A 22,498-nucleotide genomic window follows, 5' to 3' on the forward strand; every position below is an offset into this window, starting at 1 on the left:
TGGATTGTTTTTACGTTTGTGGCAGACTGTTCTGCGACATAGATGGTGCTAAACAGTCTTCCTGGTTTGGCGCCTTCTTTTGATAATTATGTAAACTAACTTTATTTATATACACATCCCTCATCAAGGCTCCTGTGGATTTGTTCTATATACACAAGACAAAAATGGCGAGTGCTGTATCTAGGTCTACAAATAATGTGTACACCTGTATTGAACATAAATCTGTTCCTGGCATAACTTTAAGGAAGTGTCTTGCAACCCACTCCTTGGCTGCTGTTGTCTGATGTCATCCAGGAATAGATTCAAACACTAGACAGAAAGACCAAATTGTAATTTGTTCTCATCTCATAGTAAGTGATTACAAAGCATCAAAAACATTTTCATGGGTCTTGGTAAACTTTGTTACTTTCATGTAAATGTATTAAAACCATATTTAAATAATTTATATAAAGCAAAGTAATAATAATAAAAATCACCAAATGATAACCACAGTGGCCGAGGAGATGAATAAATGATTATAACAGCATTTTGGGGGTTAAGCTGTATGGTACACTTGTATCGTGGGATACACCACAGAGCATTTAGGCCATGAAGTGTTACTGCTGCCATCACTATATGACAAAGCTAAACAAACTACTGAAAATTATTCAGATTTCTTTGATACGAATACAAAGATAATGGGCAACACAAAAATATAAAATTACTGTACTTGTACTGTGATATTTTTGACAGCGACCCCCTCCAGATGGTGGTTTGATGACCTGAACAGGTACCCTACATGGTACATTCCTTGCATGTACAACACTAGATGGGGCCGACACAATTCTCACTGCTCCCAGGCTATCATGTGAGCTCCCTTCATAACAGCACGTCAAAACCCTTGAGGTTTTGACGTGCATACAGTATATATACAGTACTCTTATCTTTGCTTTTGGCAATTAAATGTACATAAAATGAGTTACAGTATTAGTTTATTCAATACAAAAAATTATATAAGTGAATCCATGAACAAAAAAACCATGATACATGAACTCTAGTCTCCTCACCCCCCTATGATGAGTGGTCAAATTGCACATCTCGTGTTGACAGACCCAATGACTTCCAGCTGCTTTCTAACAGGCAAAAAACCAGGCGTGTACTTTTTGCATTTTCCTTACTTTTCACACACACACACGTATTTTTATTTTTTTTATTTTTTTTTTCCGTGCACACAGGCGACATGACAGTTTTGATGTCTTCAAGGATTTAAAGGGTCAAGGTATGGCAACATAACATCGGGTTTTTTGGGAATTACGTCTACTACTACACAACCACTGTTCTGGTAACATTCTCTCATTTCTGCCTGAAAAATAAAAAATGACTTGTTTAAAAAACCATGTCCGTACAAATGAAGAACCTACCAATTAAGATTTCTACTACAGAGGAGTGCACTAGAAGCTTAAAACACAATTGAAAACATTTAGAAGAAACATGTGCCGTTATTTACTGCTATGCAATTGTTAGTAAATGTTTTACATAAATACAGTAGTAAGAAGTAGAGGCCAATATAGACTTATATAATCTTACTTTATGAAAAACTTTGCGAGTCTGCTCAGAAAGTTTATCTTAGAGTTTTGGCTATTTTTTTAGTACTCACCATTTTTGCCCTGTCCTGAAGGAGTCCAACAACTGCTCCTCCACTTCCAGGAAACTTAACCGCTGCACCAAAACGCCTGGCAATGTTGATCATAAGAAGGTTTTCTTCACCAAGAGCAGCATCACCATACAACTGCCTTCGTAAGTTGAAGTTTTCATTCATCAAATGTGCCAGTGTACTCCAGTCTGCACTCTTCAGTGCTGTAGTAGCTAGACAAGTTAGTTCTGCAAATTTCTGCATGCCCTCTATAACCTCTGAATCCCCTGCAAATAAGAATATTGATTACCAATTAGTTTTATAATCATTCATTAAAATTCAGCATTGAAATTCATAAAATGCCTTTTCCTAGTGAGCCTTTAGTAGCTAAAGGCCTTTAGTAGCTTCCCCGATGCTACAACTTGTAAATGTCTTTAGCCTTGGGAAATGCACCTGACCTCTAAATGACCCAGGAGAGCCCACTGGGAGCCAGAACCAGAATTTGCCCCCCCCCCCCTCAAAGAAATTTAGAGATCAGGAATCAGAGATCACAGAACTAAAGAAAATTCACAAGATAGCAAACCAGTGCTACAAAACAAGCCACTACTTACAAACATTTGTAACCCTCATGATGATAATTATTACAATGGGAATATCACTCTTTGGTAACACTCACTTGCCACCAGATGGCAGTTCAGGCAACCCAAAACCTTGGCGAGCAAACCAGTTCATTCATGAACCACACTGGCTAAAATTCACCCAAATTCTTTTAAGGTGGGACAATGGGCAGGGATGGGGAGCTACTGACCCTTAAACTGCACAAATTGTATATACTGTATATGTTTAATTTGAGTAAATGTTGCTGAACTGCGCATATCGTACATACAACTGAGGGTGCTACACACGATTTAAATGTCCCGCAGTTACACAGGGTTTACACAAGCTTCCTCAGGGCGCTAGTAAATAGATGCCATTTAAAAAAAATCGTGGGTAACATTCCCGGGTGTGAGAGCTTCAGTACTGAGTGAGCCTGGCGCACGTAGCATGAGCTAACAGCACTGCTGTTTAGCTTGTGACCACAGCATCGCCTAAAAATGTCAAAATATACATGTACCTGCTATTATTTAGCGATGATAGTATTAGAGAAGACCCCTGACTGTGATAAAAATGACCAGGATTCTGATAAGAGCAGGATTGTGGTGATAATTAGTGCTGTGAGTAATGGTGGGAGGAGTAATCTTGGCGAGGAGGCAGGTAGCGTCATCTGCTGACTCTGTGTGGCAACCTGTTATTGTCTGGACTCACCATACCAACTTAGTGGTTCGCTATGGTGAACACAAATGTATATACAGGTACTTAAATATAATGTATATATACAGTGTAATAACAGCAAAAGGAGTATGTTGGGAGGAGCCATTTTGGTTCTGGACATGCCAGCTGTCCTGGCATCACCATCACCTGGCAACTATTTTGGAGGGAGCATCAGCTGACTGTGGCGACCTCTATTATTGTCTGAACTCACCATACCAGCTTAGTTGTGCAGTTATGGTGAACAAAACATGTAGATACTTATATATAACATCTGTATATAATGAATAATAGCAAAAACATTATGGTGGACTGTGGCGACCTCTATTATTGTCTGAACTCACCATACCAGCTTAGTTGTGCAGTTATGGTGAACAAAACATGTAGATACTTATATATAACATCTGTATATAATGAATAATAGCAAAAACATTATGGTGGGAGTAGGAATGTTGGCGAGTGAGGTGTTTTTGAGGGAGGGAAGGTGGCGGCATTTGCTGGCTGGTGTGTGGAGGTCACTCGTTGTTGTTGTTTTGACTCACCATACCAACTTAGTGGTTAGTTATGGTGAACAAAACATGCCAGGGAACACAAATGAACACTTTTATAAGACGAAAAAAAATTTGAATTTTTTATTTCTTGCGCACAGCAGTGTTGACAGCTATTAAGGCTGTAGCAGCTTAAGAGTTAAAAGCTAAGCAGCATGGGGGTTATGGGTACACTATTAAAAAAAATGTTGAATGTAATGAAATGCTTCTTTCTAGACGAGCTGCTGTGGCTCCTTGAAGCTACCGAGATTGCTCCCAACTACTAGGTCAAAGCCATCACAGTCACCAGGCCCCCTGGTGGCAGTAGGTTGGTACTAATGAGTTCAAGCCAGTTCAAAGTTCTGCACTTGAAGATTCTACTGAAGGCAAAATGGGCTCCCCAGACAAAGTGGTAGAGTGCCCACAGCCAAACTGAGCCCAGCAGGTACACCACCTTGGCAATATTCAGGCTGCCATCCAACAGTCCGAGATGCCAATGAATAATCAGAGTGCTACACTACAAAATGAATGAAAGATGCCAGACATGCCAGGTTTGGCAGCAGAAAAGAAAGGGAAGCTGTCCTGGCATCACCAACCAAGAATAACCATGTCCAAACTTGCAACGGAACCAACTGAAAACATGATCTGCCTTGACCTTCGGAACTGAAAACAGCAGCAGACTCGCATGGAATCGCTAAGTATCCACATTCTGGGGCAGAGTCAGGGCAAAAAGGGAGACATCAATTTGGTCAAAAGGCAAGCTTCTCAAAGACACCTTAAACATCAAAGCCATCACAACAGAAAAGGAATTGTATACAAGCTAGGAAAGCTGGAACCCCAAAAATCCTAGGCCATGAAGGTGAAATGGATCCAAACTCAATGAAGGCTGGATCCGTCTCAGAGCATTGTCTTGATCCCACAGCAGTAATTGAAGCAAGTCTGCCAGCACCACAGCTGGGAAGAGAGACTAGAGAAACTTGCAGAGCACAGGTGATCTATAGAACCAAAAAGAATTCGGAAATGCACCCACACGAGAGCCATGGAGGCATACAGCTCAAACTATGATGGAAGGTACTAAAAATCCTCCATATGGAGCAGAAGACCCTCAGAGACAGGAAGCAAAAGATTCCCAAACAAGCTGAACTGCCAAAAATACTTGTAGCCAAGTTGTATTTGAGCTGTGACAATATCTGCCAGTCTACTGATTTTCTTACTTGCCCAATACAAATGTTTTAATAAATTTCATTGTGATAAATAAGGGTGGGTCTCAAGAGGCCTGAAATATCTGCCTAAGGGATAGCTATATCAGCATTTAACTAAATTACTGAGAGGGCCCTCCTCCAGAGAAACAATGTTGCAGGCAAAGGGTTAACCAAGATAAGCAATCTCTTTCAGGTTCATTATTTTTAAAATGACGATGATTGTAACTTTGCCAATACTGTACTGTATGTGCTCGCTTATCTGAATTTCGCTAAACTGAATATTTATTTGGGTTATCCTGCCAAAATTTTGCCTGGATAAGTTTCTACCAAATTTTGCCATATCTGGACAGAAATCTTGATAACCGGAGATTGGGTTACAAAAATTTTCACATTTCAAGATTTACAGTATCAAAAAAGAAGACAAACTACAACAAGGCATGCTTCAGTTTCTCTTTTAAATTATATTTTTGATTAGTAAGATTGCCTTTAGACAATCTTACAATTGCCAATTAGTAAGACAGGCCTTTTTATTGCCTGTCTCTCTACCTCTTCACAATCGACTTGAGAATGGTCCAGGACGGACCGAAACGTCGTAGTCCCTTCAACTTCTAGTGTGTGGTCTGGTCAACATTAGTAAGATTATTTTTGTAAGGGGGTCCTTCCCATATAGTCCAGATAAGTGAGGTTAGACAGTACAAAGTTAATCAGCAAAATGTTCACCATTTTATGAAAAACTCAAGCTCTGAATATTCAAGAAATGTTTGTGTTACGATAGAAAAAATTTTCTACTATGGTACAGTGTGTAATTTTCCAAACCTTTTTGCCATCGTGCCAATATATCAGAGTGAATTCTGCCCGAGTCACTTGGGTTAGGACGGTAGGCAAGGAAGAGTGGAGGTAATTCAACATCAAGATGGATGTAGTTGCCATAACCTTGTTTCTCCATCACTGACTTTGAAAAATCCATGTACACCAAACCCTCAAATATCTGGAAAAAATAAATAAATAATAAGGCATTGAATGTAATGAAATGTATTTTTTTCTGGTGGGCCTCCTGTAGTTCTCTGAATTCTGGTACAACCAAGCTTTAGCCCAATATACCAAACCTCTAAGACATATCCATTGCCAACAGAAACCAAGGAATAGATAAGGTAAATTTGGGGAAAAGAAACCCCAGGGGAAAATGGATAAAACAATTGTTGCTGCAGGATATGTATCTTAACCTTAATGCACATGACACTTAACAGGTAGCAGCTCTGGAGTCTCCTCAGGAGTCTCAGCCAGCCTACCTCTCACTTTGGAACATTAGTTCAAAACTTCACAACCCCAATGAAGAAAAGAGAACAGGACAGGGAAAGGTGTTCCTTTACATTCAACACTTTGATTTCTTGGAGGCCACCACCCCTCCCATCATTATCTGGCTTTTCAGGAAAACAAAAGAAACTGGGATGACCCATGGAAGAAGACCAGCAGGAGAGGAGAGCCTCGGGCAACAAACAGAAGCTGTGTGCAAAATGCCCAAGCACAATCCCAAGGGTGATCAAAGGACAGTCAACAAATGAATGAGAAGCCAAAATTAGAAAGATCACAAGAAAACAGGAGTCTGAATATCAGCCATGAAAAAAACAAAAAATGAAGCCGTCAAAGAAAAATATGTCAACATATCTACTGCTTATCGGACATGAGAAATGGTAGAAACAGCATTTGGACACCAAAATGACAGCTACAGAACAAAGCATATAACAGACCCCAGCCAAAGATCAAATAATATTTGAAACACCCAGAGAAAGTGAAAACCATTACCCCACCAGCACCAAGGCCGAATGAAATGTCTAGCAGCAGAAAAAGAAGCCCACAGAAGTTAGAGTACCGAACCCTCAATTACACCCCAAAAGAAGGAGGGGGAAAGAGTAGAGAAGGCTTCGTCACCTCTGTTAGAGCCCTAAATTGTGAAGACAAAAGTCCACCTGCAAATATTCAGAAGATAATTGGTGAGGCAAGGGAGATGAAAGTCAACCATCAGTGAAGAGAATCCTCACCTTCAGCAAGAGCAATATGTAAACAAAGGCCACAAAGCACAATCAAGAAGCAGTAAATGGAACAAATAAAGCAGTAGCCACTCCCCCCATGCAGAATGAATAACCAATACTCCACTGTAAAAGCATGAAACAAAAGGTGCGGCCAGCAGAGACACTCGTCCCTTGTACATCAATCAAGTGAATGAAGTGGCTGGCAAGTGATGAATCAGGTTGACTGTGGTTGCAACAGGCTGCTTTATAGCTGGATTATTTTCCCCATGGCAATGATTGTTTGCCTTGTTACTGATCTCCTTCAAGTAGCTGCTTGTTTTCATGTACTTTTGAGTTTAGTATTTTATTTTCTCAGATTTGGGTTGGTATGTGATCTTCAAGCTCCCTTTGGCTTGTATGGAGTCAGATTACAGTCCTGGCTTTTGACAGGCTCAAGTGGATCTAGGAAGCCTGGTGTGATTCCTCAAGGCTTGACAGCTTCAGTGCTTTAGTTAAGGAATCATACTAACGAGTCCATTCACACTTTCCCAAGCTTAACAATAGAGCCAGTGTGGAAAAACACCAAAATAGAACATTATATTTCAAACTTGTTTGGTTGATAAGCAAATTACCTAGCTATTCAAGCAATCATCAAGGAAGTAAGTAATTATCAAAAGAAGGCACCAAACCGGGAAGGCTATGCAGCACCATCAAGTAAGTAAGTAATTATCAAAAGAAGGCACCAAACTGGGAAGGCTATGTAGCACCATCAAATGCGCAGAATAATCAGAGGGCGCTAAATATCACCAAGGATGCCAATACGAGAACAAAAACGCATAAGGCGAACGATATCAAAAGTATCTGAGTCACCAAGAATTCTATTGAGGGACAGGCGACCGCGCAATCATTAAGGAAGGCCAAGTAGCAATTAGTATAAAAAAAATAAAATGGCCACAGGAAAACCAATAGTAAACACAGGTTGTCCAAACAAATTAAGTCTTGAAATTCCAAAAGCAGTTATACTTTAATTTACTGAGCAGCCACCGGCTTTCCTTTCAAAGGTTTCCCCATTATTCTAAAGGATTTTTTCCAGCTGAAAAATAATAATTTTTTCATGAAAAAGAGCTCCATTCTCAAATAAGCTGCCCATTCTTTATGAGGTTCTTATTTCCAATTAAATTAAATTTTCTGCAATTGGTTCAATTCTCCAATCAAGCATACTGTATTTTCTGTACAATTCAAAGGAATAGAGATAAAATATCTTATCTGAAGTTCAGTACTCCTAATTACAAGCTGACCATAAACATTAATGAGCTTGAGGATAACACTGTACTTGTTCACCTGTACCACTCTGTCCTGCAGGCCAGCATTGATGTGCAGTTCCTCTCTCTCAACATCAAGAATAAATTGAGGCTGAATGTTTTGCGACATATCTTGATCAGCGAGATTAAAGAAGGCTAAAAGGCATTTAAGTGTTGCCGTCACAATGGCTGAACTGCCGGCTAATCCAACTTGCCGAGGAATGTTGGTGTCATAAGAAAGTGTGAAGTTACGGCGAGTCAGAGCAATTCTGTAAAAATCAAAATACATACTGTACAGTGCTACATATAAATATACTGTATAAAATTCAAATAATAAAATGACAAACCACTAGTCCACTACTGAAAATAATTATCTGAAATTTTATGCATAATAATTACAAGGCTTACCATTTTCAGTATGATATGATGCAATATAATTTTGAGTTCTTGGAATATAGTCATTAAATTTTATCTAAATCAGTCAGGAGTGAACCCAACCAAAAATTGCAAAAGTTTGTAAAATGGACTCAACACCTGACCATTGCCCGTGCAAAATGATTTGGAATAACTAACTCTGACCTTTGTCTTCCACAAAATATTTTGGTCATTAAGTTTGCAGAGCCTTTACACATTTGTCTACTTTTTATAATTTTCACTACAAGCAAAGAAAAGCTCAAGACCATATTTGAAAATATAAAACAATATTGTCTTGCATAATATAAACTCTGTATTTGCCTAAGTGTGCTTACAAAGATGAGAGCTACGCTCGTGGTGTCCCGTCTTCCCTGTGCTCTTTGTCATATAACGCTTTGAAACAACTGACTGTTTTGGCCTCCACCACCACCTCGCCTAACTTCTTCCAACTGTTTACCACTCTGTTTTCAAAAGTGAATTTTCTTTAACAAATCCACAAGGGCCGTGATCAGGGTTTGAACCTACGTTTGAGAGGATCCCAGATGCACCTTAATCGTCTGTGACATGACATGGTTAAAAGAATTGCAACCAGGTATTTAACTGACCTCACATGGATCCTGCAGTCTCTTCAAGACACAAACCAGAGTTTTGCACAATTTTCCCATGCACCCAGGGGATAATAAATCTGTCAATAAGCTATTCTACCTCTTCGCCCTTACTTCATTACACACAGACATCACAATAGCGTGATGCATCAAATGAACAAATCCACAAGGGCTGTGATGAGGGTTCGAATCTACATCTGAGAGGATCCCAGACGCGCCTTAATTGTCTGTGCCATGACATGATTAAAAGAATTGCAACCAGGTATTTAACTGACCTCACATGGATCCTGCAGTCTCTCCAAGACACAAACCAGGTTAATTTTCCATTAGAAAATTTTTCATCAAAGTTATAAGCCTCTCTGCCACTCCTACAATAGCCACTCCTCCAATATGTTCCAGTCATACACCTGGCAGTGACTAAGGGGGACTGCAGCTCAGCAGCTCCTACAAGCAAGCTGGCACTGTAATTGAACACTTTAAAGTGTGAAATTACAGTATAGAGGGGAAGAAACACTAGGAGTGTAGCTCATACTCTGTACCTACACCTTAGTAATTACACTTAGATAATTACATGCCTGGGATGCATCAGTGTCGTAGCACTTCGTAGCACGAAGAAATATAAGAAAATTCACTTTTACAAACAGTGGTAGACGGTTGGAACAAGTTAGGTGAGAAGGTGGTGGAGGCCAAAACTGTCAGTAGTTTCAAAGCGTTATATGACAAAGAGTGCTGGGAAGACGGGACACCACGAGCGTAGCTCTCATCCTTTAACTACACTTGGGTAATTACTTGACCACTTACAGAAAAAGACTTTAGATTATACTAGCTATATTATACCATTCATAGTAAACAGTAAATAATTTATAAAAATAATTTTTTATAATAATACAGTACTGCATTTACCCCAAAAGGAAAAAGAATACTGTAGTAATTTTTACAGCATTTCACCATTTTGCAGTAATGTTTCAGAGACAGTTCAGATTTGCCAAACACCTCTGAAAGGTGTGGTCCCTGTTGCATTCTTTAAACTGTTACACTATATAACCTTTCTTTGGTTTTCTTATGGGCTAATTTGACATGCACTTTTATCTAAGATAGGCCAAAGCATGTTGATCTATCATGAACTAGCTTCAAGGAAGGAATGGAACATGGTAATTTCTCTTTCCTAATGAACAAGTTAAGTGTCCATTTGCTCCAGGTTGAGTAACTTTTTCTGTACAAAAGTAACTTACCCTCTTTCGGCACAATAATAATAGAATTTTTTGCAGGTTGCCTGGAGTAAGCGTAGCCCTCCTAAGTAGCCTTCTTTATCACTAATCCCGTACAAGTCAGACAAGGATCCAAATTCTGTAGGATCATTGACAGGATGAGGAATGAGCCGGAGTTTTGAGCTCTCAGCAATGGTGGCTTCAGCCCAAAAGTTGGCTATAGACAGAGATATTGTCTTGCCATGGAATCCATCGGATGGATTTCCCATCAGTCCAACCCTGTCAAAATACAATTAGACATTTGTGAATATCAGCACATGTAATATACAATACTGTACTCATATCATTCCATATTGTTTAATATACTTTATGCAGTATCAGCATCTGATGAGGATACTTATATATATACATACAGTATGTTATGAATCACAATATCAAAGTTCAAGATTCTCTCCATCCTTATACCTCTCTCACAACTATTGTTCAAATGTAATAATATTTAGTATACTTTATTATGATGGCTCTTCTTCCCCATAAAAGGTATACTGTACTAAAGTTCAAAACCCATATTAATAACACAGTACAGTACTGTACAGTGACACCTCAGTATACGAATGCCCCAGAGTACAAATTTTTTGTTGTAAAGTTTGACCCGATGTACGGTGTTTGCTCCAGAGTATGACTCGTTTGTTAATACTTGTATGTGTCAGGCACGTGGGTTCTGCTGGCCGTGGGGTGAGGCATGCTCAGTTTACCAGTGTATTCTGTCCTGTGATGACCGTGCTTGAATGCTTTGTAAAGAATTTAATTGTTTTTTCTGTTTCTTTTTTGGTTCCCAAAGAGAAAAGTTGTTATTATATGGCAAGCTATGGATCCTCATGGTCTGATATGTAATGGGAAGAACTGCAAAGTTTTGATGAAAAGACTTGCCCAAATAAAACAGTAGCAAGGCCGTTGCATTAACTACTTATCTGCACAGAGTTAACCCTCAGAGCACCATATTAGGCCATATTTTAATGTATTTTAATATTTTTATCACTCTTTGCAATTTGAAATGAAACTGGTAGAGTTTGGAAACATTTTGACATTAACATTAGCTGAACATTCATAAAACCAACAAAATATGTCTTTAACAACTACACCATGAAATGTTTTGCCAAAAACAGGTGCACAGTGCAGGGGTAAACCTTTTAACGACAATGTGATGTATCACTACAGACAAGTGTTAAAACATAGGGAAAAACAAGTCTAGACAGATTCTTGGTGAAACAAACAACCAGCGAGCCACAACCAGGTTCTAGTGGTATGCCTGCAAAATGTAGGAGAAAGTACCCCAGAAATGTTATCACTGCCTGATGTTATAATGGAGGGGACTTCCCTTTTAAACACTAACACCTCATCTTCTCTCCTCCTCACCATTTTCCATATGCCAACAAGAGTCCTTAATAAAGGCTTAATAATAATAAAGTCCAGACAACTCGAACAGAAAACGGGAGAGTACATCACTTTCGTGAGCCAATTTCATTTCAAATTACGTCCATTTTTAGCCATAGCGCGCATACGAGTGGAAAGCAATGTTATTTTTAAGAGGACGGGTTGACTACTGTGCATCTGATCCTTTGGCTATTTCTGCAACTCTCTGCTGGCCGTTGATACCATTGTTCTGTTATGTTCTCCACATTTGCTATTTGCTTACCAATTGATTGATTTATTTTTAAAAATGTTTACATATGACTGTCGGACTAAATACACAGTAAACGGTCATGCTACAATACAGAAAACTCAAATTAACATATTTAGCCTAAATATAAACTTTCATACAATAACAAAGTTGAATAATTTGAATCACACTTACCTAGCATAAGCCCTCATGGTAATAGGGTCTTTGCATTCATTCTCTGCTAGGTTAGCAAAGTAGGAGACCCAAGATTCATAATCCTTCAGTCCTACTTTTCCAATAAATTGGAAGCCTGTAGGCAGCTTCATCCCATACACTAATACCTAAACACAGAAATTATTACTGTAGTTCCATGTCAGATTCTTGAGATGAAATAAATTTTCGAACAGCTATGTTTTAAGATTAACCTAAGGATGTTTTCAAGTGTAAATTTAAGTAATCATGCCTATTGCGAGACCGATTGGTTTATATACGAGAAATGTACAAAAGCTTTTTTATTAGAAGTACAGTAATTGAATGCATTAAAAAAAAAAAAAAAAAAAAAAAAAAACAGTAAAAACTAAAATATTTAAACTTTAGAAAACAATTCTGGCTTTATAAACCATAACTTCTGCACTATATGAGCCACTATAATTTATGATGTTAATAGTAGAATATATTGTCAACTTTTCTAGGAAAAAATCCAGCAATAAATGAAATAAAACATCATAACCTGGTAGCCACTAAGCCTTGGGAAACACAACAGCATTCTATAACCCTTGAGTGTCTCCGCAGGGCCAGGATCAGAATCTGGCCCCCCCTGGTAGCCACTAAGCCTTGGGAAACACAACAGCATTCTATAACCCTTGAGTGTCTCCGCAGGGCCAGGATCAGAATCTGGCCCCCCCCCCCCCCCATCAAAGAGGCAAAGGGGAACCTTAGGGAATGGAGACCACCAGAGAACTTAGCAAAATATGCACTTGTGCATTACAGTCTTAGTGTGTTCCCCAAGGCTCCACTGCTTCCAGGTTGTAGCATCAGGGACTCAAAGAGTGGTAGGTCCACTCGGTGGAAAGAAGAGTTTCATTACACACAATACAGGGGTATAACACTAACTACAGCAGTAAACACAAATTGGTTATTTAGAATGAAACCATTATGCGAGATGGTTTCCCAAAGTCAAGGACAGAAGGCTTGTTAGGCTTACCGAGGTTCTTTTCTCCCCCTAGGCCAACTACTAATCTTTCCCAGGAGGCAATCCACAACAGTTACCCAACTTCTAGGTAAGTAGAGGCATCAGGTGAAATGAAACATTGCCCAAACCAAACACTTGGCCTGCCATGGGAGTTGAACCTGGGACTTTGTGTGTGTGACACGAATGCTCTGACTACTACACCACTTGGTGTAGGAGATATATAAAAGATTATGTCATGTTTATTTGGTACTTACCGGGTATTTGTTTCTCTTTTACATTGGTTAAAGGTACTACAGAACTGAATTGAATTTGGGAAGTTATTCCAAAATTTAGGATTATTTGCATGGCAATTTTGCTTTGAGTTGAGTTGAAATCGTCAAATATCAAATAGATATTTACAGTATTTCTTATGTGGTATCAATGGTTTCTGTTGCAGCACTAAAGAAATGTTTGTCATAATGATTGGTATTGCACTTTAGTTCAGATAATACAGTTTAGAGACCACTTGAGAATGTACACTATTTTTATAATTATCATAATCAAGGAATTAAAAAATGTGCTATATGTTGTCTTATAAACCCTAAGGGTTTTGGGTATTTTTCTCTACTTCTCAGGCAAAAGGCCCCCTGGAGGCTTCATGTCCTTTGCCTTCCATACAGGATGTCTCAAGTTTTTAGGTAGCGTTTCAATAATTGGGGCATGTTCCATTCATCTTGGTTGGGAAAGCCACAGGCCCCTGGTTTCAGAGCTTTCTCTGGGCCTCTGGTGCCCAGTTTCCGGAGCTATAGGCTTCTAGATTTCCTGTGCCTGTGTCCACTTCTTTTGGGAAGGAATTCCTGGAATCCCCCTTGTTGCTGGCCCCTCATTTTACCGATCTCTGTTGGCCAGGAGCTCTAATCACCAGGGATGGTGTACTAATTTCTGAACACCTCTTCCTCCAGTTTTTGGGACAATGGCTGGGCTCCAGTCTTGGCACTATTTTATTTCCTCCCTGCCAGTCTCCTGTTCATGGGACATTCTTGGTTCTTTCTTCTGGGTTTGGTTTTGGATTATTCCCTTTCCTGTTTTTTTACTCTTGTGCCATTTTACATTCTGTCCTGCAGCCAAGAAGTGGTATTATAAGACGTTTGAAAAATATAGACTAGTGTACATGCATTTTCTGAGAGTCAAGGCTAGATTCAGAATTTTCGTGTATTCCTTCTCTCATACAAGGTCTCGTGAGGATGATTTGGAAACATCCTCGCTGAGTCAAGAGTGAGAAGGCCATAATGGCCCTGGCTGGATCAGTGTCCTTGGGATGTGGAATATTGCCAAGGAAAGTAACCAAGTGATCTAAGCTCAGACAGACTACTAAAGGAAACTTTCCTTATCACTCTCCATTAGAGCTTCAGGTACGAAATGCCAATTTATAATAATTTATGAGAACCCCAGAAACAAATTCATACCTTTTGGTCATTGATAAGCCACTCCATGAAGTTACCAAATGAGTGCTGTGTAGTCTTTGAGTGTTCATTTATGAATATGGGTACTAATGCCATTGTCTCACACCGGAATGTATAAAAGACAACACTGGCATTTCGAGAGAGAGTTTCTTCTGGTAAAGGTTTTTCTATGAACTTGAGAATTCTGGAAAGACCAATAATGTACATCTATAATGAATTTATAAGTTTTTAAATACTGCACAGTAATAGAAGAATTTGTCTTTGCATGATCAGCATTTTACTGCAATGCATAGACTCATTGATGATTAAATTAAAATATAAACAATATAATTACATTATTACAGGATTACTATATCTCACAGCCTTAGGCTATACTCTAATTTTGTTTACACAGCCAGGGAAGGGCCAAGCACTATGGCCCAACTTTGGTGCCTAGGCCTTCGGCTCAGTAACCTGAACCCGCACATCTTTCCAAGGCTGCGACATACATAGAAATGAACAAAGAGATCAGTTTCGGGATGTTCCTCTTGCTGGTTCGAGGTTCTCCACTGATTTTCATGTACAGTAATAATACAGTAAGAAGAATATGAATACAGTAAGAAGAGTATGAATACTGTAATAAGAATAATTTATTTAAAAATATACAAGATATTACACTGAGGTTTAATAATTGTTAGAGAGTACTGTACTAGTATATTCATTCAATAAGGCCACTAATACACAAAGTGTTTTGGATGTGTGTGGTTTTTCCGAGTCAAGTAATTACCCAAGTGTAGTTACAGTAGTTACAGGAGGAGTTCTACGCTCATGATATCCTGTCTTCTCAGCACTACTGTATCATATAACAATTTGAAACTACTGATGGTTTTGGCCTCCACCACTTAACTTGTACCACTACCACTCTGTTTACAAAAGAAAACTTTCTAACGTTTTTTTTGGCACCCATGTTTCCTTAGTTTCCTTGTGGCCCATAACAGTGCCACAAATATCCAATTTATTTTCAAATATGTCCTGGGTATTAATACAAATATGTCCTCGCATTGCATTAGGTCAGTTCATCATGCACCGAGTCCCTTTGGGATTACTGGCATCTCCTTTCCTACTACTTTGGTACTTCCCCAGAAATCCCCAGATTTCTCTCTGCCTCTATTTGTTGGGGGGATGGGGGGGGGGGGCAAAATTCTGGTCCTGGTCTCTAGTAGGTGCTTGTGACACATTTAAGTTTGGTGTGGTACTCAAGGTTTGGTAGGTTTATGGTGGATAGTTTGGGGACCTAACTGTCGGAGTACTTTCCAAACAAAGGTACTCTAGCCAGTGAATTGATAAATACTGTACTGGTCACCTTCTGACACCAGTACGCATGAACTCAGATGTGGGTTTGGAATGCTCATGGATGCTCACCTCACCCTTATCCCACACTTAACAAATAAAACATACTCAAACACCTTTTTTCCACGAAGAATAAAGTACTGTACATGTGACAATGTTAATTGGTTGGTGTGTGTATTTCCATTGATTTCCTCATACTGTACCTCATATGATCCTGCAGGGTTGCAGTACTCCCTGTGGCACTGATGGCTGTATGCCACCATGCCTAACTGCAGTTCACTTGCATTTTATAGTACAGTACATGGGATAATACAAAAATAGCTTAAGTAGTACTGTAGCTTAGAAAATAAATTTGGTAAAGTCTTCATTAATATTTACCTATTTGTGGTTTGGCAAACTTCAACAATACCTCTTGATGTAGTACATTCAGAATCTTCCATTTCATAGTATATAGCCAAATCTCCGTCAGGTTTCCGATGGAAGTAGTCAATCACCTGGGCAATGTCAAACTTGGAATCCTGTGCAAATAAAACAATTAGTGCTTCATAATCAAATCATTAGTTTTGGATGTGGGTGAAAAATTACTTTCTGAGCAAAGCATTCCCATAAACAAAACTATGGCCAATTAGGTAATTCAACACTTGCACCCACACTTAACAGCTATCAAAAGGCATACTGTATTTTCAAACATCTCTGTCAAGTCACACTGTTGCAGAGAGATGCAAGAGAATATACACAATCTACCCTTGAACAGCCCCAAGAAGGCTCATTCAGATGAATTCTAACTCCATCCAAGCAGACCATTTGGTCACCATTCCTAAGTGCCATCAGGTGTTACCAGGTTACCCGACTTTGCCCACCCAACATTCCACCCGATGAGAACTAATACAAGCACAGAGTCAAAGGGCAAGGAAGCGAACTAAAGCAACCAATAATGGCATGCAAAAATGCACCTAGGGGAGAGTAGAGGAGTCAGGCTAAAACAGTGACTCAGGCTGCAAAAATTGTGAGGAGCAAAAGATCCTCAGTGATAGGAATGAAGAACCAAGAAAGGTTAAAATGATTAGAGTTGAGGTAGAAAGACTGCTCAAAAGCTAGACAGAAACAAAGCCATCAGACCAGATAGTCTTGTCCTGGATTTTGAAAGAATACTCACCGGAGCTTAGCATCCTACTACACATTTTTCAAAACAATCTTACAAGAAGGGAACTTGCCAACATACAGAAAAAAGGCAAACATTGCTCCAATCAATAAAAACAGTAACAGAGGAGGGATGGGGGGGGGTCCCTCTAAATTAGACTTGTATCACTGACAAACATGGTAGTCAAATAAGAATTTTTTTTTCCAAATACAGTAGAACAAATAGGTGGAACACCTAGAAAGAAATTATATAATGACAATATGGATACAGTATTAAAAATATTAGTGAATACTATTTTGAAGAAGTGAAGGCATGAAAAGGAAAAAAAACATCCCTTAAGGATGACCCTAAATGAAGATAAACAGATGACTGAAGAACTCGGGGATACCAGAAAATTACAAACTAATAAGGATGAGAATTTGTGGGCATTAAGGAGAAACCTATCAAAGGAAGAAAGAAAAACAATCTCAATGAAACAAAACTTAAATGAGAGCAGAAATTATTTCTACAATGTGATAGGAATCAGAAAGCTTGTGAAATAGAATATAATGGACAGCTATCAAAAGAACTAGATGGAGAGGAGTAACAGGAAACATGTTCCCAATAACATTGTATACAAACACAGACTGCACGAGGTACAAAGAGATGCAACACTATACAGCTGAAAATACCCAACATTGCCACTGGCAGGCCTAGTAATATTTGGCCATGAAGTTCCTCACCACCTTGACTTCCAGTCCTAGTAATGTTTAGCTGACAATAACACTATGGTATACTGTACCTGGAAAAGCATATCGCCAGCAATGACGAGAATGTTGTGCTTCCAGAGGTTCTTGGCTCTAAGAACAAGTTCAAGATCAGCTATCGCACCAATGCTATTTGCTTCAGTGGTTGACCCATCATTTATTATGTTTTCTACAGGGAAATCCGAGGCAGTTGCCCACCGTTCAAAATGTTTGTATTTGTCTGCATTGGTCACCAGAAACACATTGCTAAAAAGCTGCCGCCTATAACAAGATACATAATTATTAAATACTGTATTACAATATTAACTACTGTAAAGTGAAGGTGAAGGATTGGGCCTTTTAAAAAGGCCCAATTATAGCTTGGGTCTTTTTAAACAAGTTGCCTGGATTAATGTCAACCAGTTTGTTTAGTACTTTACAGATCTTTTACAAGATCAACTATCATGACCATTTTGAAAAATTGTTAGCCCTGAGGCTCTCAACATTTTATAGTATGAAAACTGACCGAAGTTCCGAGATGATTTTGTCGCCGTGCAAATTTTTTTCCAATGTATTAATGTCCTTTTGACTGGTGGATCATTTTTCCAAGGCCTTTTTCTTTTTTAATCTGCTACAAGGTTATGTTGATATGGTAGTTATTATGTGTGCTGTATTATTATACCCTACATGCAAACATTTGTTGATAATTACTATTTATGAAATTTGTGAAGAGTGCTTTGCAAGGCCTCATTAATTTTTCCTTCCAACTTCTCCATAGATTTTTGTTTTATCTGCCTACATTCCAGCAAGAAATAATAAAAAAAGTGATTAATTCTTGATTAAAGTGATTAAAAAGTGATTAATTAAAAGGGATAAATTATAATTACTGTAATTCTATTTAGTTAAGTCTTATTAACAAATATTATAATATGCCTCATGAGTAGATACCAGAAAGAATAAATAAGGTATATTTACGTGTTCAGGGCATCCCACCAGTGGTCGAGGATCCTCTTGCCTCGGGGCGACGGAAACAATGCCTTTGGCACCCCCTTTAGGTGAGCATATTTGCCACTTTTATCATTCTGAGATACAGATAAGGTTTCAAGATGAAAAATTTCTTTATTATCAGAATCTTTTTGCTTCCTAAATTAGGATTCACTGTGGCTTAGGACAGTACCATGCAGTATGGCAAAACAACAATCTGGCACTGGAGTCTCAAGAAATGTTTTGAGCAGTCCTTCCTGGGTTATAATAGGTGCTATGGTGTCACTGAAGCATACTCAGTGTAACTCAGCATGAACAACAGATGTTCCATTATTAACAACTCAAAACCCTTGCAAACACTGTCCTAGGATCACAGGTAACTGCCAAAGGAGGGTTCTCACTCAATTACCAGTTGGCCAGGCCACCTATGCTGACCACAACTACCAGACTGCAGCATTACACCCCACCTATGGATTCCCTGACTCGAGCCATCCCACAGATCTCTCTACACAAAAAATTAACACTACGCTCGGGAAAAGTGGGTCAGAAGAGATGAATCAGGGGCAGCTGAAAGATTCTTCTCAGAAAGGTGATTTTCATATTAACTCAATGCCTTGTCTTCATTGAACAGTGTGTTCTGTTGCCAATTGAAAGACCTGATTTACATCATCAGGCAAAGCCAGGAAACAAAGTCAACTCGCCTCCAGATAATGAAAGTGAGACCAGAGTGCCAATATCCATCCCTCCTCCCCAGAGAAGAAAAAGTGGGATTTCCATTACATGAGAAAGAGAGGCAACAAAATTCCCCTGCCCGACTTCAGGGCCTTAAGCCCCTGAAGGATAAGAACTGCACAGAAACAAAACTGTCCCCACACAATCTCTCCCGTGCCCCTCATGAGTAAACAATGAGCAAAGAGAGATCATGTCCAGACATAATCAAGAGACCTAATTATGATCATGTCCATACATAATTATTTATGTCTGGACATAATTAAGGGACACAAAGACACTTAAACACTCACAACAATAAGCACTCCACAAAGCTAATCATTGAGCATGGGATTCAAAGTCCAGACCAGTTAAATGAAATAAAAAATAATTGAAATCTAACCAGCTGGTTGGTGGCGGATAATGCGAGTGGTTGGGTAATAAACGCGAGTCTTTCTTTTGTGGTCACTTGTTATGCCATGGGCAGGCTTGGAAGGTCTTCAAGTTTTATGAGTGGAAACTCTGGTCACTGTGGGCCAAATTGAGTATTTTCTAGTGACTCCCCAAGGACCTGCAATAACCCTAAAATGACAAACTGAAAAGTTCCTTTGTGGCACCGGGTGCCAAAATGTTGTAATGTCTGACAATGCCAGATCTTGTCTTGTCCTAAGACAGCGGATAATACCTTAGAGAACAGACAAATGTGACTGCTGAAATATAATGTACAAAATATGTCTCACAATAAGCAAGTGTCCTTACTTGAATTCATATATAATAAGTGAACATTTTTACATTACTGTATGAACTTTTTATGGTAATACAGTAGCTACATTAATAAAGTGTAGTTTATAAATACAATTAATTTTAGGTATCTTTAAAATTAAAACAAGTAAAACAGTACTGTACATTGCAAATGTAAACAAAATCAGAATGAGATTATACTTTTATACAAAATAAATGAGAGTATAATTGTATGTATAGGCATTTATATTTGTATACAGTATTTGCACTAATCACATTCAACAATTTGGACAAACCACAAGATTATAATGCTTTTGTTGTAATTATACATTTGAGGGTAATACTAATACAGTTCTAAGAGAAGTTAACAAACACAAATAAAAATTAAGGAGTTAAACTAGACACACAGTATTCTAACTGTAGGAATCTGGTTTTATTGGTAATATTTTTGTTTCATAAATGAAAATTATTAAAATATGTAGTACACTGTACCTGTATTTACATTATTTTTAGAGTTAATAATAACAGCAAACAATTCACTTAAGAGGAGCCCTTCCTGGCTAATACTGCAGTAGCTCCACCTACCTAGGAATGACCATCTCCTAACACTGCAGTATTTACACCTTAGGTATCATATTCTAAATATGATACCTAAGTATCATATTCATTTATGAAACTTGGTATCATATTCTAAATATGATACCAAGTTTCATAAAAATTATCAAAATTGAATTATTAACCTCATACTGTTTCCTTTATTACCCTGTACAGTATAAACTAAATACATTCTTTACCATTAAAAACTTCATATGAATTAATTCTGACTTATTTAATTCCTGAGCAGGGCAAGACATTTGGGTGTGTTTCCTTACATTTGAAGCCTCAGTTCACCTAGCAGTAAATAAGATACCTAGAAGTTAGGCATCTGTTGTGGGTTGCATCTTAGAAAAAGTCAGTACTGTACTGTAGTTAGTTTATGGAAGCAATAAAGCTTCCTGTCTCCCCCAACAGTGGAAAAACCATAAATAAATATTTTTTAAAATTTGTTACTGCCCGAATATTTTGCCACTACTGCATACACAACTGTATATATAGCTACTTCTGAATAATAATAAAAAAATTAAAATATCACAAATGATTGTATTGATTTTCTACTGACAAGGAAGCCTGGTAAATACATCAAGGTGCCCATAAGTTACCTGATCTTCCCAAAGATACAACACACAACAGTTTCTTAACTCCTGGATACCCATTAACTGTTAGGTTAACAAAAGTATCAGGTGAAAAAAAAATCACTTGCCTGAATTTCCTCACTCAGCTTATGTGCGTGACCTGCAGTAAATATAACGCATGCCATATCACGTTCCTGTAAAGCCCACATACAAAATATTAGACAACATTATTTAATAAATATTGAATCAGCATTACACTTTAACAGGTTCAAATACTAGTAAACAAATTGATAATTACAGTATATAAATTCACACTAAATCATGCACTGATCTGTTAAAAAGCTAATTTCTGAGAACTGCATGAAATTCTATTGTTCCTGTTTATGTAGTAATGTATTCTTACTGCAATATGCAGTACCAGTAGTGTACAATAATTATAACAATGCAATACGCCACCACTTTATAACAGCCAATCTTATAACATGTTATAGAACTAATTGGGCAACGGACACCAGGAGAGTAGTTCTCACCCTGTAACTACACTTAGGTAATTACCCGTCGAAGCCGTAAATGCCAAGACTCTGGTTGAACTTGAAAATCCAACTGGAAAAAAAAGATTATCAAAACAAATGGAAGGACCTTCGACAAGCCGCCGGCTTCCTATCCTCATCGAGGCCACTATAGTGTCAGCGGCCCTCAGACACTTTCACTTGTTGAACCCTTTTCTTACAATGACAGCATCATATACACTGTACATAATATTCTCCCAGCCCTCGTCATCCCCTGAGAACACAACACCACCCTGGGATGTACCCACCGCCATGATATCAGCCGATATAATGTTATCATCACAGTACCCGCCACAGTGTCGCTCTGGAGCTCAATACCCACAACGCTGCACAAGTAGGGTGCAGCGCTGCCAGATCACAATTGCGGAAAGTAGCGAGCTGACGGTCTAAAAGTAGCGAATTTGTAATAAAAGTAGCCCAATTTTTTGTTTAGGGAATGATACGGGTTTCAAAGTAATATATTTTGATATATTGAGTACACTACACGATTATTAATATTATTTCTGCACACAAACACACACACACACACACACACACACACACACACACACACACACACACACACACACACACACACACGCACGCACACACACACACACACACACAGAGAGAGAGAGAGAGAGAGAGAGAGAGAGAGAGAGAGAGAGAG

General features: G+C 38.6%; 1 protein-coding gene across 2 annotated transcripts; it reads right to left on the minus strand.

The window, feature by feature from the left end:
• Positions 1 to 316: 316 nt before the first annotated feature.
• LOC123745655 (uncharacterized) lies at positions 317 to 22,213 on the minus strand. 2 transcript variants are annotated; one of them, XM_045726429.2, is made up of 12 exons: positions 22,098 to 22,213; positions 21,409 to 21,474; positions 18,651 to 18,757; positions 17,732 to 17,957; positions 16,188 to 16,327; positions 14,484 to 14,664; positions 12,042 to 12,187; positions 10,211 to 10,465; positions 8,000 to 8,228; positions 5,466 to 5,637; positions 1,637 to 1,899; positions 317 to 1,342 (listed from the first exon to the last, which is right to left on the minus strand). In XM_045726429.2, exons 1-12 carry the CDS (start codon positions 22,101 to 22,103, stop codon positions 1,238 to 1,240), a joined length of 1,896 nt encoding a protein of 631 aa, XP_045582385.2. In that variant the 5' UTR covers positions 22,104 to 22,213; the 3' UTR covers positions 317 to 1,237. The 2 variants fall into 2 exon arrangements, with proteins under 2 accessions (XP_045582385.2, XP_045582387.2); XM_045726431.2 differs by lacking the exon at positions 22,098 to 22,213 and adding an exon at positions 21,836 to 21,919 and having other exon boundaries at positions 1,178 to 1,342.
• Between the last annotated feature and the right edge of the window lie 285 nt (positions 22,214 to 22,498).

This window comes from Procambarus clarkii, chromosome 71 (assembly GCF_040958095.1).
Source record: "Procambarus clarkii isolate CNS0578487 chromosome 71, FALCON_Pclarkii_2.0, whole genome shotgun sequence".
NCBI lineage: Eukaryota > Metazoa > Arthropoda > Malacostraca > Decapoda > Cambaridae > Procambarus > Procambarus clarkii.

Coding starts and splice junctions, on each gene's coding strand:
- LOC123745655 (XM_045726429.2), bottom strand. Junction 18,758..21,408: donor AGCTGAGTGAGGAAATTCAG/GCAAGTGATTTT, acceptor TCTGTATCTCAG/AATGATAAAAGTGGCAAATA. Junction 12,188..14,483: donor GGCTTATCAATGACCAAAAG/GTATGAATTTGT, acceptor TTCTGTGTTTAG/GTATTAGTGTATGGGATGAA.